The sequence below is a fragment of the Aythya fuligula genome, chromosome 3, assembly GCF_009819795.1.
Source record: "Aythya fuligula isolate bAytFul2 chromosome 3, bAytFul2.pri, whole genome shotgun sequence".
Classification (NCBI taxonomy): Eukaryota; Metazoa; Chordata; class Aves; order Anseriformes; family Anatidae; genus Aythya; species Aythya fuligula.
In genome coordinates this window covers 649,140-665,439 of record NC_045561.1, presented here as the reverse complement: position 1 = coordinate 665,439, position 16,300 = coordinate 649,140, and the positions used below count along the sequence as shown (strand labels likewise).

Genomic DNA, 16,300 nt, shown 5'->3' with positions numbered 1-16,300 from the left:
GAACATTATTCGCAATTCTTTTTTATCTTCTATGAAAACTTCATAACACTGGAAAATAGCTTGAAACAAAAAGGTAAGTTTTTGAGTTTTGTTGGCACCTTAATTTTCGTGTCAGTAAAGATGAGCATGGAAAAGTGCTGCCTGAAATGTTGTAGGTAATTGAAAAGAGTTCTAAATACGCTTATTCCTTTAAGTGTAATTTCAGCACAAAAATCAGGTACTATGCACTTACATACGTATCTTCTCATCTTGTTTTGAAATACTGAAGGCCCTTACCCTGTAATTAATCATAGAATCGTAGAATATCCTGAGTTGGAAGGGACCCAGAAGGACCATCAAATCCAACTCCTGGTACCGCACAGGTCTACCCCAAATTTTAGACCATGTGACTAAGTGCACAGTCCAATCGCTTCTTAAATTCAGACAGGCTTGGTCCAGTGACTACTTCCCTGGGGAGCCTGTTCCAGTGTGCAACCACCCTCTCGGTGAAGAACCTCTTCCTGATGTCTAGCCTAAACCTCCACTGCCTCAGCTTGATGCCATACCCTTGGGTCCTATCACTGGTGGCTAAGGAGAATAGATCTGTGCCTGCCCCTCCACTCCCTCTGGTGAGGAAGCTGTAGACCACAATGAGGTCCCCCCTCAGCCTCCTCTTTTCCAGGCTGAACAGACCAAGTGACCTCAGCTGCTCCTCATGCATCTTCCCCTCTAGTCCCTTCACTATCTTTGTTGCCCTCCTCTAGACACTCTCCAATAGTTTTACATCCTTTTTGTACTGTGGTGCCCAGAAGTGCACACAGTACTTGAGGTGAGGCCATGCCAGTGCAGAGTAGAGCAGGACAACCCCTTCTCTTGACCGACTAGCAATGCCGTGCTTGATGCACCCCAGGATACAGTTGGCCCTCCTGGCTGCCAGGGCACACTGCTGGCTCATATTCAGCTTGCTGTCAACCACAACCCCCAGATCGCTCTCTTCAGGGCTGCTCTCCAGCATCTTGTCGCCCAGTCTGTATGTATAGCCAGGGTTGCCCCGTCCCAGGTGCAGGACCTGGAACTTGCTTTTGTTAAACTTCATGTGGTTGGTGATCACCCAGCTCTCCGATCTGTCCAGGTCTCTCTGCAAGGCCTTTCCACCCTCAGCAGAGTCCGCAACTCCTCCAAGTTTGGTGTCGTCAGCAAATTTGCTCAAAACACCTTCTAGTCCTACATCCAAGTCGTTTATAAAAACATTGAAGAGTACTGGCCCTAAAATGGAGCCTTGAGGGACCCCACTAGTGACCATTCGCCAGCCTGATGTGGTCCCTTTTACCACAACCCTTTGAGCCCTGCCCATCAGCCAATTGCTCACCCATCGTATGATGTTTTTGTTTAGCTGTATGCTGGACATTTTGTCCAGTAGGATCCTATGGGAAACCGTGTCAAAAGTTTTGCTGAAGTCCAAAAAGATCACGTCAGCTGGTTTCCCTTGATCGACTAGACAGGTGATCTTATCATAAAAATGAAATCAAATTTGTTAGACAGGACCTACCCCTTGTGAACTCACGTTGGCTTCAATAGCTTCAAGGATCTTCTCCATAATTTTACCAGGCACTGATGTGAGACTAACAGGCCTGTAATTGCTAGGGTCTTCTTTCTTGCCCTTCTTGAAAATTGGTACAATATTTGTCAGCTTTCAGTCTACTGGAACCCCTCCAGATTCCCAAGATCATTGAAAAATAATTGAGAGAAGTCCTGCGATGACATCAGCCAGCTTTTTAAGCACCCTGAGATGACTCCCATCTGGACCCATGGACTTGTATGGATCCAGGTAGAGCAGCAACTCCTGCACACGTTCAGGATCGGTTGGGAGTTTATCATTCCCACTGTCATGGTCCTCCAGCTCAGGGCACCCAGGGTCCTGAAGCCCATCATTAGTGTTGAAGATGAAGGCAGAGACGGTTAATGCCTTCTTTAGGCATTAACCATCTCTGCTTCGCTTATGTCCTTGTCTGTGAGGTGACCTTCCCCATCAAGTAGCAGACCTATGTTTTCTTTCGTCCTTCTTTTTGTGTTCACATATGTAAAAAAAAAAAAAAAACAAAAAAAAAAAAAAAAAAATAAAAAAAAAACTTCTTATTGTCTCCCACACTCCCGTATTAAGTATATGTCTGTCCACCTGAAAACATCAGAAATTTTCAGAACAAATCTGAATGTTGAGGATAGATAGGGTACCTTGTTAAGAATAGCTGATTGCCTCAAGATGAGTCCAATCACGTTGCTTTGCAGATTTGGGATTCTTGACTATGACTGAGGGATGTCAGGAGAGAGAGAGAGACTGAAATTTAGAAAAATCTTGCTCTTTTTAGATGAAGAAAAATAAACCAAATACAGCATTTTTGACCTCAGTTGAATAACAGCACTGTAGTTTCTACATCTGTCTCACCAGACCATTTACTTACAGCAAACATTATTGTTTTCTCTCTGGCAGGGAATAAATCACAAAGGGAGGAACTGGACTCCATTCTTTTTCTTTTTGAAGTAAGTTTTCCATACCATGGAAGTAACTTATTTGAAATCTTGTCATGTGCTTGCTTATACATTTACACGGAGGGTTAAAACCAGGTATCAGTCAAAATGACAATAGGCGTCCATGATTATATGAGGTGAAAGGCAGAAAAGAACTGGGGCGTGCATTAAGTTTTCAGGTACAATAATTAAAAAAAAAAAAAATCTTATGTAATGGAAATGTGTGGCTTGAAGGAATATCCAGAGGTAAGAGATTTTATTAAAGACAAGCCAACTAATTTAGCTTCAAAAATAGTCTGAAATCTGCCTCTGACTAGTGTCATATGCAGTTAATTACAGCTATTTTATTAATTGGTTCTCAGGTGGAAGACAGGTTGTTTGAACCAAAAGGGGGGAGGGAGGGGCTAGGGGAAGCTTCTTCAAATTTTGAGGTTTTCCACTAAATTTTAATGGAAAAAAAAAATTTAAAGATTAACTAAAATCTTATTTTGTATCTGTAAAGCATTTATGTTATAAAAATGTAGGTTCTTAGTCCTGAGAAATCTCATGTGGTGAATTTGTTCTGCACCAGCAGTATGCCTTATTGTAGTTCCCCTTGAAGTGCTTGAATGAGAATACATTCAGGATATGAGCAATACATCAGTTCTAAGTAAATTGTAGGTCATTCAGTTTTGCTCTTCTTTAATTTTTTCAAATTACTGAACACACTTGATATTATGGTAATTCATGATGTATGAAGGAGAGTTTTAATTAACACAGCCAGTCAAAATTTCACAATTTGAAGAGTGAATAAGAATACCTCAGAAGTCAAAAGAAAGTGGGATGCTTGTTGATAAGAAGGTATGGCTGTTAGTTTGAGCAGAATAACAGTTAATGAAATCCTTATACTTCAGGAAAAAATTGAGTATAGGAGGTGGCATATTCTCTGTGTAGTTGCAAGTCTGAAAATAATGTCTGCGATGATGAAATGCAAGTTGCAAATAAAAGTTGCTAGTTGCTAAAATGTAAACCCTATTTTGAAATATGTTAGAAGGAAGTGTTTAATACCTTGTTTTGTGCTTTAGCATTTTTCTTTATTACCGTTGCAACTTGTGTTTCACTGACACTTCTTAGAGTACACTACTTCTGACTTCAGTTCTTAAAGCTGGGTTACTTTTGCAAGTTGTTATTGTCCATTATTGAACAATAAATTCTAGCATCAGTGGGGTTTGATCCAAATTCAGGATTTTCCAAGATGGTAACAGAAAATGTTTGAAGAGTAGTTGTCTCATTACAGGGCTTTCCATGTGAATTTAGTAACCATGTATGTCAATAGCTTGTTTCCAAGAATATAAAAATGTGTGCTTCTGAATGCCATAGGATATATGAAATTGCTTTGTCTGCACAAGGCAGTCTTACCAGACTGGAGCATGCTTTCTCACTGTTGAAAAGTTCATTGATACAGTTTCATGAAGTCATGATTCTTCCATAAAAAAAGATGACGCATCAACTGGCTAGACTGAATGCAGGAGTAAGTGAGCAGGAAGATATCAGAAAAAAATAATAAAATAATAATAATAAAAAAATAAAATGGAAGTCTCTTTCAGAAAATGTATTTGATTATACTCAATTCGCAGAAAAAAATCCTTCAAATGACAAGATCTCTGTCATCAGTTTCCTTTCCTTTTGAAGAATGAAGATTTAATGCTAACAAATGTAAACAATTAGGTAAAGGAATCTTGTCATTCATATAACAAAGAAAAATGGGATTTTCATTTGGGGAATAAAATCAGTTGTTGAAGCGAGGAAGTAATGATGTGAACGGAGTTTTTCTTTAAACCTCATGATACTTTTCGAAATAAGATTTTTTTCCTACATGATACTGTTCTTTAAGTACATCAAACCTGAAAGACATCATTCTTTGAGATTACGTCATGACAGTAGTGTCAAAATGTAAGAAAGTCTTGGAAGAGTCAAGAAAAGAAGAGCAGCAAAAATGGGAGAAGAAATTCAGAGCTCAAGGAGGAGGTGGAGAGGTTGAGGGCCATCAGGGAGTGTGAGCGGGAGATAGACTGGTGGAGCAACTCCCTGCAGAGCATGAAGGAGAGGTACCGGGGTGGGACACCCAAAATGGGGGTGGACCCCCTGCCCTGTCGCCGTCGGACAGAGGGAGGGGACCTGGGAGTTGAGGAGGAATGGAGACAGGTCCCTGCTCGACCTTGCAGACGATGCACCCCGCTGCTGGCCCCACCTTCCCAGCTGCCCTTACACAACAGGTTTGAGGCCCTGGAGCTTGAGAGACCGGTGGGTGAGGATGAGGTAGAAAGTGTACCCAGGAGGATGCCTAGGGCAAGGAAGTCAACTCCATGCCTCAAGACTTCCTCCACCAAGAAAGACAGAAGGGTAATCATTGTAGGCGACTCCCTTCCTAGGGGAACAGAGGGCCCTATTTGTCAGCCTGACCCTACCCGTAGGGAAGTCTGCTGCCTCCCTGGGGCCAGGGTCAGGGATGTTGCCAGAAAGCTTCCCAGCCTGGTTTGCCCCACTCATTACTGTCCTCTTTTGAGAGTCCAGGCTGGCAGTGATAATATTGAAGAGAGAAGCCTGAAGGCTATCAAACGGGACTTTAGGGGATTGGGATGGGGAGTGGATGGAGCAGGAGTGCAGGTGGTGTTTTCATCCATCCCTACAGTGGCAGGGAGGGGTACAGAGAGGACACGGAAAGCGCACCAGGCACATCTGTGTTGGCACCAGCCTCTAGCCACACTTTGGATTTTTTGACCATGGGGCGCTTTACTTGACACCCGGCCTGATGGCCGCAGACAGATCTCACCTATCTCTAAGGGGAAAACGGATCCTAGCCCAGGAGCAGGCAGGGCTCATTGAGAGGGCTTTAAACTAGGTAAGAAGGGGGAAGGGGCTGAAATAAGGCTTGTTGGAGGTGTGCCAGAGGGAACAATGGCAAGGCCAGGGGAGAAGGCAATGGCCCAACTGAAGTGCATCTACACTAACGCACGCAGCATGGGTAACAAACAGGAGGAGCCTGGAAGCCGTCGTGCAGCAGGCAGGCTATGACTTGGTTGCCATCATGGAAGCGTGGTGGGAACCACTCCCATGACTGGAGTGCCTGCAATGTCTGGCTATAGGCTCTTCAGAAGGGACAGACAGCACAGAAAGGGTGGTGGTGTGGCTCTCTACATTATAGAGTGTTTTGATGCTGTAGAACTCGAGGCTGGGATGCTAAGGTTGAGTCCCTGTGGTTAGGATTCAGTGGGGAAGGCCAACAAGGCAAGCATCCTGGTGGGGGTCTGTTACAGACTGCTGAACCAGAATGAGGAGACGGATGAGGAGTTCTACAGGCAGCTGGCAGGAGTTGCAAAATCATCAGCGTTTGTTCTCGTGGGGGACTTCGACTTCCCAGACATATCCTGGAAGCACAACACAGCCCAGAGAAAGCAGTCTAGGAGGTTTCTGGAGAGCGTGGAAGATAGCTTCCTGACGCAGCTGCTTAGTGAGCCTACCAGGGGAGGTGCCCCGCTGGACCTTCTCTTCACAAACAGAGAAGGACTGGTGGGAGATGTGGTGGTTGGGAGCTGTCTTGGGCAGAGAGACCACGAAATGGTAGAGTTCTCTACTCTTGGCAAAGTCAGGAGGGGGATCAATAAAACTGCTGCCTTGGACTTTTGGAGGGCTGACTGAGCTGTTCAGGACACTGGTTGGCAGAGTCCCGTTGGAAGGCAGTTCTGAAGGGCAGAGAGTCCAGGAAGGCTGGGCACTCTTCAAGGAGGAAATCTTAACTGCTCAGGAGTGCTCTGTCTCCACGTGCCCAAAGACGAGCTGGCGCGGAAGAAAACCGGCCTGGCTGAACAGGGAGTTGTGGCTAGAGCTTAGAAGAAAAAAAAAGTGTTTATAATCTTTGGAAAAGAGGACGGGCCACTGAGGAGGACTGTAAGGATGTTGCGAGGCTGGGCAGGGATAAAATTAGAAAGGGTTCTTTACCGAAAGGGTTGTTAGGCATTGGAATGTGCTGCCCAGGGAAGTGGTTGAGTCAACCATCCCTGGAGGTATTCAGAAGACGTTTAGATGTAGAGCTTAGTGATATGGTTTCGTGGAGGACTTGTTAGTGTTAGGTCAGAGGTTGGACTAGGTGATCTTGGAGGTCTCTTCCAACCCTAGATGATTCTGTGATGTATCTTCTCAAAATGAATTGAAGATTATACAGTAATATATATGTCTGAAGGAACTGAAGATCAACCCTCTGAAAGTGTCCATTTTTTTTTCCAGTAGAATTTGTGAGCAAGTGATCAATAACTGTATAGCCTCTGTTGGGCTAAAGCTGTTAAATAGTCTTTCTTTCTTTTTTTTTTTTTTTTTTTTTTTAAACTAAATATATTTCAGTTCCGTATCGCAAGGGTAGACTAGTTCAAGGCAATACTACTTATTTCTTACACTTTGTCAGTATGACAGTGTCAGTATGTCAGTGTAGTTACGTCTATTTTGAATGTGTAATATATTTGGATGTGAGCAAATTTCACTGGAGCAGAAGGAAGCCTGACATGTACAATTTTGTTCATAATGCACACCAGAAGTCTTAACATACGCTTTACTTGTCACTGAATTCAGAGAGCTGCAATCAATATCTAGTTAATTACTCTTGGATTTTTAGTTTTCACTTGAGTATTCAATGATAAAAATGTTAACTTTTTATATGTGGTTTATGTTTTTGGAAAAAAAAAAATCAATTTTCAATGGCACCTAAGATTTGGAATTAATGAAAGGATTAATATTCTTAACTCCTCTCCCCTTCCTCTAAAACAAAGAAACTACCACCAAAAGTAGCCTCAAAGATGTGGCTTCATTTTTGTTGCATTATTGCGTAGTTTGTCAATATAAAAATTAGATTAACTAGACTAAGAGTGATGCTCTTCAGTCTAATGTGCCTGTAATATGAAAAATATCTCTGAAACTAATTACATGAAATCCTGGAATTTTGTGGTCTCATCTTCTGAATTTGAGGCCGAGGACTTCATTTCCCTTTTCCTGTTCTCCCTCTTCCTATTCTCCCTCCTCGAGCTACAAGAATGCATCTGAAAATGGGGTTGCGTTTTATGATAGTTAGAGAATCATAGGCTATCTGTAGGTGTAAGGGACCTACACTGATCATCCATTCTAACTCCTCACTCCACACAGAACCCCACACCCAACGACCAAACCCTATGTCCGAGACCATTGTCCAAACACTTCTTGAATTCTGGCAGGCTTGGAGCCCTTACCATTTCCCTAGGGAACCTGGCTCAGTGCTTGACCACCCTCTGGGTGCAGAACACCCAGCCTGACCCTCCCCTGTCCCAGCTCCATGCCGTTCCCTCTGGTCCTGTCGCTGTCCCCAGAGAGCAGAGCTCAGCACCTGCCCCTCCACTCCCCTCGTGAGGGAGCTGCAGGCTGCCATGAGGCCTCCCCTCAGCCTGCTCTGGGCTAAACAAACCCAGAGACCTCAGCTCCTCCTGGTATGTCTTGCCCTCTGGACCCTTGCCTATCCTTGTACCCCCTCCTTTGGGCACCCCCCTATTAGTCTGATATCCTTCTTAGATTGTGGTGCTCTGGACTTTACGCAGTGTTCGAGGTGAGGCCACACGAGCACGAAGGGGAGTGGGGCAATCCCTTCTCTTGGCTGTCCAGCAGTGCTGTGCTTGATGCCAGCTGGCCCTCTGGCCTGCCAGGGCACACTGCTGGCTCGTGACCAGCTTGCCATCACCCAGAACCCCCGGACCCCTTTCTGCAGGGCTGTTCTGTGGCCTCTCATCCCCCAGTCTGTACATACAGCAAGGGTTGCCCCTTCCCAGGTCCAGAATCCAGCACTTGCTCTTGTTAAACTTTGTATTGCTGGTGATTGCCCAGCCCTCTAATTGTCAACATTTCTCTGCAAGGCCTCTCCATCCTGAGGGGGTCAACAGCTCTTCCTAATTTAAGTATTGGCTGCAAACTTAGTATGCATTTGAGTCCTGTGTCCAGTTCATTTATAGAAATATTAAAGATCATTTATAAAAACATGAAAACATTTAAACATTAAACTGTCCTTAAAATGGAGCCCTGGGGAACGCCACTAGTGATTTTCTTCCAGCTTGATGTAACCTGATTTACCATAACCCTTTGAGCCTGGCCTGTCAACCAATTGTTCACCCATCACATTATGTACTTTTCTTAACTGTATGCTGGACATTTTGCCCAGAAGGGTACTGTGAGAAACAGCATTGAAAGCTTTTCTGAAATCCAATAAAATTACATTTTCTGGTGTCCTTTGGTCAACTAGGTGGATAACCTTGTCATAAAAAGAAATTAAATTTGTTGAATAGGACTTTCCCCTCATGAACCCATGTTGGCTGTGACTGACTGCATTATTCTTCAAGTGCTTTTCAGTAACTCCCCACAGTAAACTCTTACATAATTTTACCAGGCCCTGAAGTGAGACTGACAGGTCTGTAATTGCCAGGGTCTTCTTTCCTACACTTCTTGAAAACTGGGACAGCATTTGCCAGCTTCCAGTCACCTGGGACATTTCCTGATTCCCAAGAACGTAGAAAAAATAAGAAAAAAAAAAAAAAGAGAGATCTTGTGATGACATCAGCTAGCATTTTGAGTACCCTGGAATGAATCCCATCAGGCCCCATAGACTTAAGTGCATCCAGCTGGAGCAGCAAATCCTGCAGAAGATTGGGGTTGGCGGGGAGTTTATTTTTACCACAGTCACAATCTTCCAATTCAGGGTTGTTGTTATTCATTAAATTTTATTTTTTATTTTTCAAATATCAGTAGAGGAGTCTGCTTTAGGATTTTGTGTAAGGCAACATCAAATTACATGAGGCCGTATATCTGCTAGGCCTGTTTGGGTGGTAGGAAAACTGCTTTTGCTTATCCCTTCCTGCCCCCAAGTGGAGTAGGTATCACCTCATTTACTGAGCAAGGCTGTGCATTTTAATTGCATCTCATTAATAAGCTTGCTCTGTGGTCTTGAATAAGTAATTAAATTTCTGCAACTATGTCATTGAATGGAAAATAGCTAATGCTTACTCACCCAGTTAAAGTGAATAAAGATGTATGCCTGTGTCTTGAAAACAAGTGTCTAATAACCATTTTGTATAGCTTTAAAAACATCAGGAAAAGGTACTACATGGAAAACATGAAGAAAGAAAGAAACATGTGGTTGTATATGAACAAAGTGCTGATTTGGTCCAGGGTGAGGAGACTTATATTACAGCCCAGTCATCAGTAGCTGAGAGGAAGGAGGAATAGTTCAAGATTTGTGTGAAATTTGGAGTGAACTGCTTCATGGTGTTTATCTACTAGAAGTAAGTTTGCAATCCATTTACATCTCTGACACTCGATAGCTTAATGCATTGTAGGAGAACAGCTTTTCACAGAACAGCTTTTAATGCACAGACCAATAATATGTCAATCAGAATACAGGACATGAAAAAAATATAAATGCCAGGTAATTAAACATTCATATTGTCAGCCATAGGAAATGAAACTAATTGATTGTTAAGCTTGCCATATTTAATCTGTTGTCAGCATGAGCTAGGGTTTTCTTCTAATTAGCTAACTAGGTAATTACTTAGGATTAACAAATCCTGAACCCAGGTGCTGAGGGTTAGCTGTCTGAAAATCAACACAAATATTTATGAAAGGAATTGACTTACGTCTTTTCTGGCATAGTTTGGTGGACATTTTGCTGCTGTTCTTGAGTGACACCTAGTGTATATATTAAGCAAAAGTAACGTTCTTCTCCATAAATGCTCAGAAAACTAAGTTTACTCAGTTGTAATTTGTTGAAATCTTAATTTTACACATCAGCTATGTAGTTTGGTCATTCAATGGAACATCAAACAACATATTAATCAAAGAGAAAATAAAAAAGGGCGTAATATGAAATTTTAATTGTGCATTTAAAAATGTTTTTACAATTTATATTACAGAATTCTTAGGTCTGATTTTATATTTTCTGAAGTGTTTTGACCTTGTCCCTTTCCAAACAGAAATACAAGAAATGATACAACATCTGTAATGACCTTTTTATTTTTTCCTTGTTTCCATTAAAAGACCAAAATGATGTGCAAAAGAAATTTGTTTTTCCTTTAGGAAAAACAGGTAGGGGATAGCCATCTGTAGAGTTACAGTGTGTTTTCAGAACATGTTCATACTGTTTCTTGTATTATTGTTTTCCGTGACTTGGAGGCATTGCTTGTTAGGGCTGTCAGTGGAGCACCATATATCACAGAACTCGTAAAAGGTGCACTATGTTTTTGTAAATTTGCTACATCCCATAAAAGCATTATGCCATCACTTGATTGTGAAAGCTTGGAATTTTTTTATAATTCTTTTTTTCTTGCACCATCAGATACTGATTCCTCAGACACTACAGTCCTGCATCTGTAGCAAAATAAAAACACACTGTTGCTTTTGATATAGACATTTCTTTCCATTCTCTATAATGATGCTTAAGAACAACCATGTGTCATGCTGGTGAAGTCATAAACTTCAGTATGCTGATTCAGTGTATTCACTGAATATTCACTGTATGAAATACTTTGTTCTTAGAATTTCATAAATACTCCTTCTCATGTAGTAAAGTTTCTCCAAGTCACTTGATCAATGTAGCCACTCTTAAGTTTTTCAGGTGCTATCAGTGTAGCTAGGTATGGCTGCAGTTTTGTAGACAGATAAGAAGATGGGTTTGGTATTCCCGCCTCCCACAGACCATGCATGTACTAAAAGATTATCAGTCTGGATTTTTTTGCTTGTTCATTTTTTACCAATACACATTAATATAATTTAAAGCACTCATGTTTCATGGTTTCTTTGTAAAAACATACTGTGTTTTTTGTACAAGGAAGTTTATGCTGTAATCTCTTAATTCCTGTAAATCCATGATTTGTATGGAACTTCTCCTGATGAAAAGGGGAGAGGCTAACCTTGGTTATCAATCAGGAACAGACAAAGCTGTCTGTTTTGACCTTCCTTAGAAATTCAGCAGTAAAATTTTAATGTGTCATTCCTAGGTATGATTTGGAGTATCCTGAATATGCGCACAGCAGGTAGATTTAAATGTTAAGTGGATGTAAAATAGAAGAAAATAAATGTGCTAATAGCTTTTGCAATATTCATATTATACACTCATATTCATGGTCTGCTTTGTTTTTTGTGTAACACTAAGCATTTTTCCAGAGATGATAATCAATAAACTATTTGAACTTGCACAACCATACATTGGGCTGTTTATCTTACAGCAGGAGGTACTGGTTTTAATACAGCATTGTTGTTGTTAGAAGTGCATCTAAATATAAACTACAAATAGCCACATACCCAGAAGATTAACACACAGTACGTATCCATTGAAATGTGAATTGGTCTGCTGTCAGAATTTGAATGCAACAATTGCAGAAACAGCTGTATAGCCTAAATTTATTACTGCAGATGTGCACAAGTTACTGGTTCTGCAAATGCTAGTGACAATTCAGCACAGGTTTATAATTGACTATAGTCTGTTAGCGACCCTTTTGAGAAGTAGATTACAGACAATATGCAGTAAATACACTTCATCTGTCAGAGGAACACCTGCTGTGATGGTGGGTGACCAGATAGATAGGTCTGTGCAAAGATACAGTTTAGGAATGTACCCTTCTTTTTTAGTGCCACCTAGTAATAGACACTGATATCTATTAACAATATATAATTTTGTTCATTATAGTCTAAGATTGCAGAGGGTATTTTAAATATTGCACTCCTTGATTGCACTGTATGTCTGCTTTATACGGACTATTGCATCAGTTAGCAATATTGGTTAAGCAGTTTAAAACCAATCTCAAACTAACTGTGATTTTAAAAGCTTATTCTCAATTTAATAAAAACCTGCATCAGTGAAACTTGCGGTAGTTTTTCATTCATAACTATTTTGGAAGGCTTTAGAGATGTTTTGCTGTTATTATGTGCAAAAGGATGCTGTTCTAGTATCTTTAGCATTTCCTTAGGGTGGTTTTCTAATCTGAGGGTGTTGCTCCTAATTACTTACATTTTGGTTTGAACAAAAATATGAGTAAAATTGAATTCTGCAGAACAAAATTGTGCAGTGAAGCCAGACAATGTAAAAAGTACTTGTAAAATTGTTTGCAGGGAACAATCAAGTCAAGTTTTTATTTTTGAGTTCTTATTGCCACAGGTACTGGTTTCTAATTCCTTGACATTATTCCTTTTATTTAACTTTCTTTTTACTATTTGGATTTTCCTCATGTAGGTGGCTTAATTTCCCCCTCTGTAGGTTATCTTACGCCTCAAATCAAATTACCATTAAAAGTTTCAGCTTTAAATTCAGGTTTTGGGTTCTGTTACAGCTTTTCAGTTGGCTTCATTTCCTACTGTGAATACAACTTCTCCTGTTTAGTCTGTCACACAGACTTGGTTGGCTGATTCTCAAACTCAATAGGGTAATAAAGGCTTATTTGTTTACTATAAATAATTTATTGATGCATCAACTAGGGTATCCCTTTATGTAGATATAGCTGCCACAGGCATACTAACTTCATTGAGCTCATGGCCTCAGCTAAATCAGTGAATGATAGCAAGAACATTTCTAAATTTTTGCAGATTTTAATAGTTGAACCTTCTGAAACTCTTGTACAGATACTGCCAAATAGTTAGTACTTACACATATAGGCATAGTAGAGCTGTTTTACATTTGACTTTCCTTAAAGTAGATACACTTGCCAGCAGACTAATAGGAACTGCTTATTATGTACAGGTTGTATCAAAAAAGCTATTTTTTTCCTCAGCATCCATTCCCCTGGAATGATTATTCTGGACTTGTCATTGATATCGCCTCCAAGAACACAATCAATCAGCAAGAACACATTTGATTTTGTTGGTTAATAAGACACTCTGCATAGTGTGTTACAGAGCAGCAAAGCTTATCATCTCACATTTGTGCAAGTTAAGCTGGAAAACATCCACAGGCTAGGGATCATCAGTGGAAGATTTGCCAGCAGGCTTGGCTTTCTCTGCATTCTACATCAGGGCAGTCTAGCATGCTGTAATGGATGTGAAGCTACCGAGCATGGTAAGATTCAGTAAAGTTGTCAAAAATCAAATCATTTTTAAAAGAAATTTCAGTATTAGTTAAGTCAGATGGAATCTGTTGAAATTCAACCCTTTATTTCATTTCATTTCATTTCATTTCATTTCATTTCATTTCATTTCATTTTTATTTCATTTTATTTTATTTCATTTTATTTTATTTTATTTTATTTTATTTTATTTTATTTTATTTTATTTTATTTTATTTTATTTTATTTTATTTTATTTTATTTTATTTTATTTTATTTTATTTTATTTTATTTTATTTTATTTTATTTTACTTTGTTAAAATAGAGAGAGATCTTGCAAAAGGCAGTGTCCTGTGTAAACTAAGATTTAAACTTAACATTATTCCTAGTCATGCAGGAAGTCTGGAAGAAAAAGAACTATGGATAATCAGTTAAAAGAACTGACAGATACCCTGATGTGTTGATCAGTAGTAATACCTAATTTCTATTTCAAGTGTGCTATAATGGATTACCATATAGATGCAGCAAAGCACTAAGCATTAAATAGATCTATGTGTTTTCTGAAAAACCAACATTATTTCACACTGTGGGGTTTCTTAAAATATTTCTTATTAGTGTACTGTGAAACTACAAGCAAGATGTCAATAGCCAGTTTGGATTCACAGCAGTGTTGCTAAAAGTCTAGGCTATAGTGGAAGAAGCTATCATTTGTTTTATAGGAATGGCAATATGAGATTTTTTAGAACACCAAGGGTTGGGAGAGTAAGGAATATGTTCTTTGAATTACTAAGTTGAAAGCACACAACAACCAGTGCTTGTTCATGATACAATATTATGTCACGATCTTAGTGGTGTACTAGTACTGTCCTCTTACTACTTCTTTCAACCCTTAAATTGTTGTGATGCAGCCACCTGGTAAGGGTGTTTTGATTCTGTGTTTTTTTGTTGTTTTTTAAGAAAAATTGCACAAAATTGTAAACATGTTTTTTCTTTCTCCTAACTTCCAAGCTTCATGTGGTTTGAAGTCTTGCTTTTTCCTGGTAGTTGTCAGACTCTGGAAGAGCATTTGTGTTCCAGATTTGATGTGGACATATTACAATTCAGTAACATGCAGGTGCAAGAGTTATTCTTAAGTTCTTTTTCAAAGTAGTCTTCATTATGTAGCTTTGACACCTTATCAGTTTATGCAGCTTACACCTTATCATAGTTCACTTTCTGGAAGTGAATTTTGTGTCTAAGTTGCGGGAAATTTTGTAACGTGTAAGATACTGCCTGTATTTCATGCTGTCACATTTCTGGCCTTTCCCAAATAACTGTTAACATGCTCTGCATTTTGCAGAGTGGGCATGGTAAAACCTAGCTTCCCCAAATGTGCTGTTGTGTTCAGAAACAGCTAACAGGGGGTGGCTATTTGCTTCCCTCCTGAGCAGTTGAGATGTTTAAACCCGAAAAGTTACTCTAAGAACATTGCTGAAGCTCTTGGGAAATGGGTATTGTTTCTTTTTTCAACTAAGGAAAATACAGTTGTGCATCATCAGATTATTTTCACAAACTCATTAATAATACGTGATTATGCCATGCCTAGTGTTTTAAGACTCAGACTTCTTTAGTGAAAAAGGCATATATTTTCTATTTTTTTTGTGTTCTAAAATAAAGAATTTTACTGTAACATCTTAAATATAAGAAGATAAGCATTTTCACTAGTATTATTACCAGATTTTGACAGATTTCTAATGAAACTTTATTATACAGAAGTGCTTGATTCTGTAGAAGTTTAACAAAGTTGGTTCTCAGTGTTTTGGAACAAAAGAGATAGAAATTCCATCCAAAGAGAAGCTGAAGGTATCTTGTTGCAATGCTTGTCACAGGGTGGCCTGTGAAAGGAAATTGGTTTTGCTGTAATGATCTACCATACTTCTTATAATGACCTAAAAATTGAAATAAAATGCACATGTTTTGGTTTGTTTCTCCTGTAATAAATGTGAAGATATTTGAGCTCCCTGTGGTGCATTCTGGTACCTGAATTCAGACAGCATTTTGTTGCCCACCTTTATGAGGGGTTTGCTTAACGTACGTGTGGGCATGCGGTGTGGGCACGCGGTGTGCCAGGGTTAAGGGCTGCCTGAACACAGACCTAGCACTGCACCTGCTGGCTACTGCAGCGCTGGAACTGGTGACCTGAGGTGTTCCTGATGTTGGTCAGGAGCTCCTTTTTGCCCCATGCCAAGCAGATAAATGATTAATGTCAGAAATAGTCTTGCAAAGTGGTGGGCTGCTAGTATTTTAATATTTATGTGGATAATTATAATTCTTTGCCTGTGGATCCTGCAATCTGATTGGCAGAAACGTGGTCCTTAACTGACAGGTAAAGCCCAAATGTGAGTCATGGCCTCATTTTTAGCCAGTCGGATCCTCCATCACGAGCGCATCATCCTGCCCGCGGACAGGCAGCTAGACCTCCGGCACCTGCCTCCCGGTCCCTCCGTCCCTGCTGCCGCGATGGCCCGGGGATGGGGCAGTGTGAGTAGCACTGAAACAAAGCATGAGGACATGGAAGGGATGTGCCTGATTTATTCTTTTATTCTGGGTAAACTTTTAGAAATGCCAAATCCTGTGTAAGGAACATGTGCTGTGGTACAGATAAAGGAAGACCGGTCTGTCTGTGTGACCCGAGGTCTAGTTCCCTAAGTCTCTGAACTTGTCATGACTTCCATCCTCTGCCA

General features: G+C 40.3%; 1 protein-coding gene across 1 annotated transcript in view; it reads left to right on the top strand.

The window, feature by feature from the left end:
• Nucleotides 1-16,300, top strand: part of RALGAPA2 (Ral GTPase activating protein catalytic subunit alpha 2) — a 139,135-nt gene that overhangs the window by 10,472 nt on the left and 112,363 nt on the right. Inside the window, 2 exon segments of the mRNA XM_032185106.1 lie at nt 2-73; nt 2,468-2,517. Of these exon segments, the coding sequence (XP_032040997.1) occupies nt 2-73; nt 2,468-2,517 (122 nt within the window).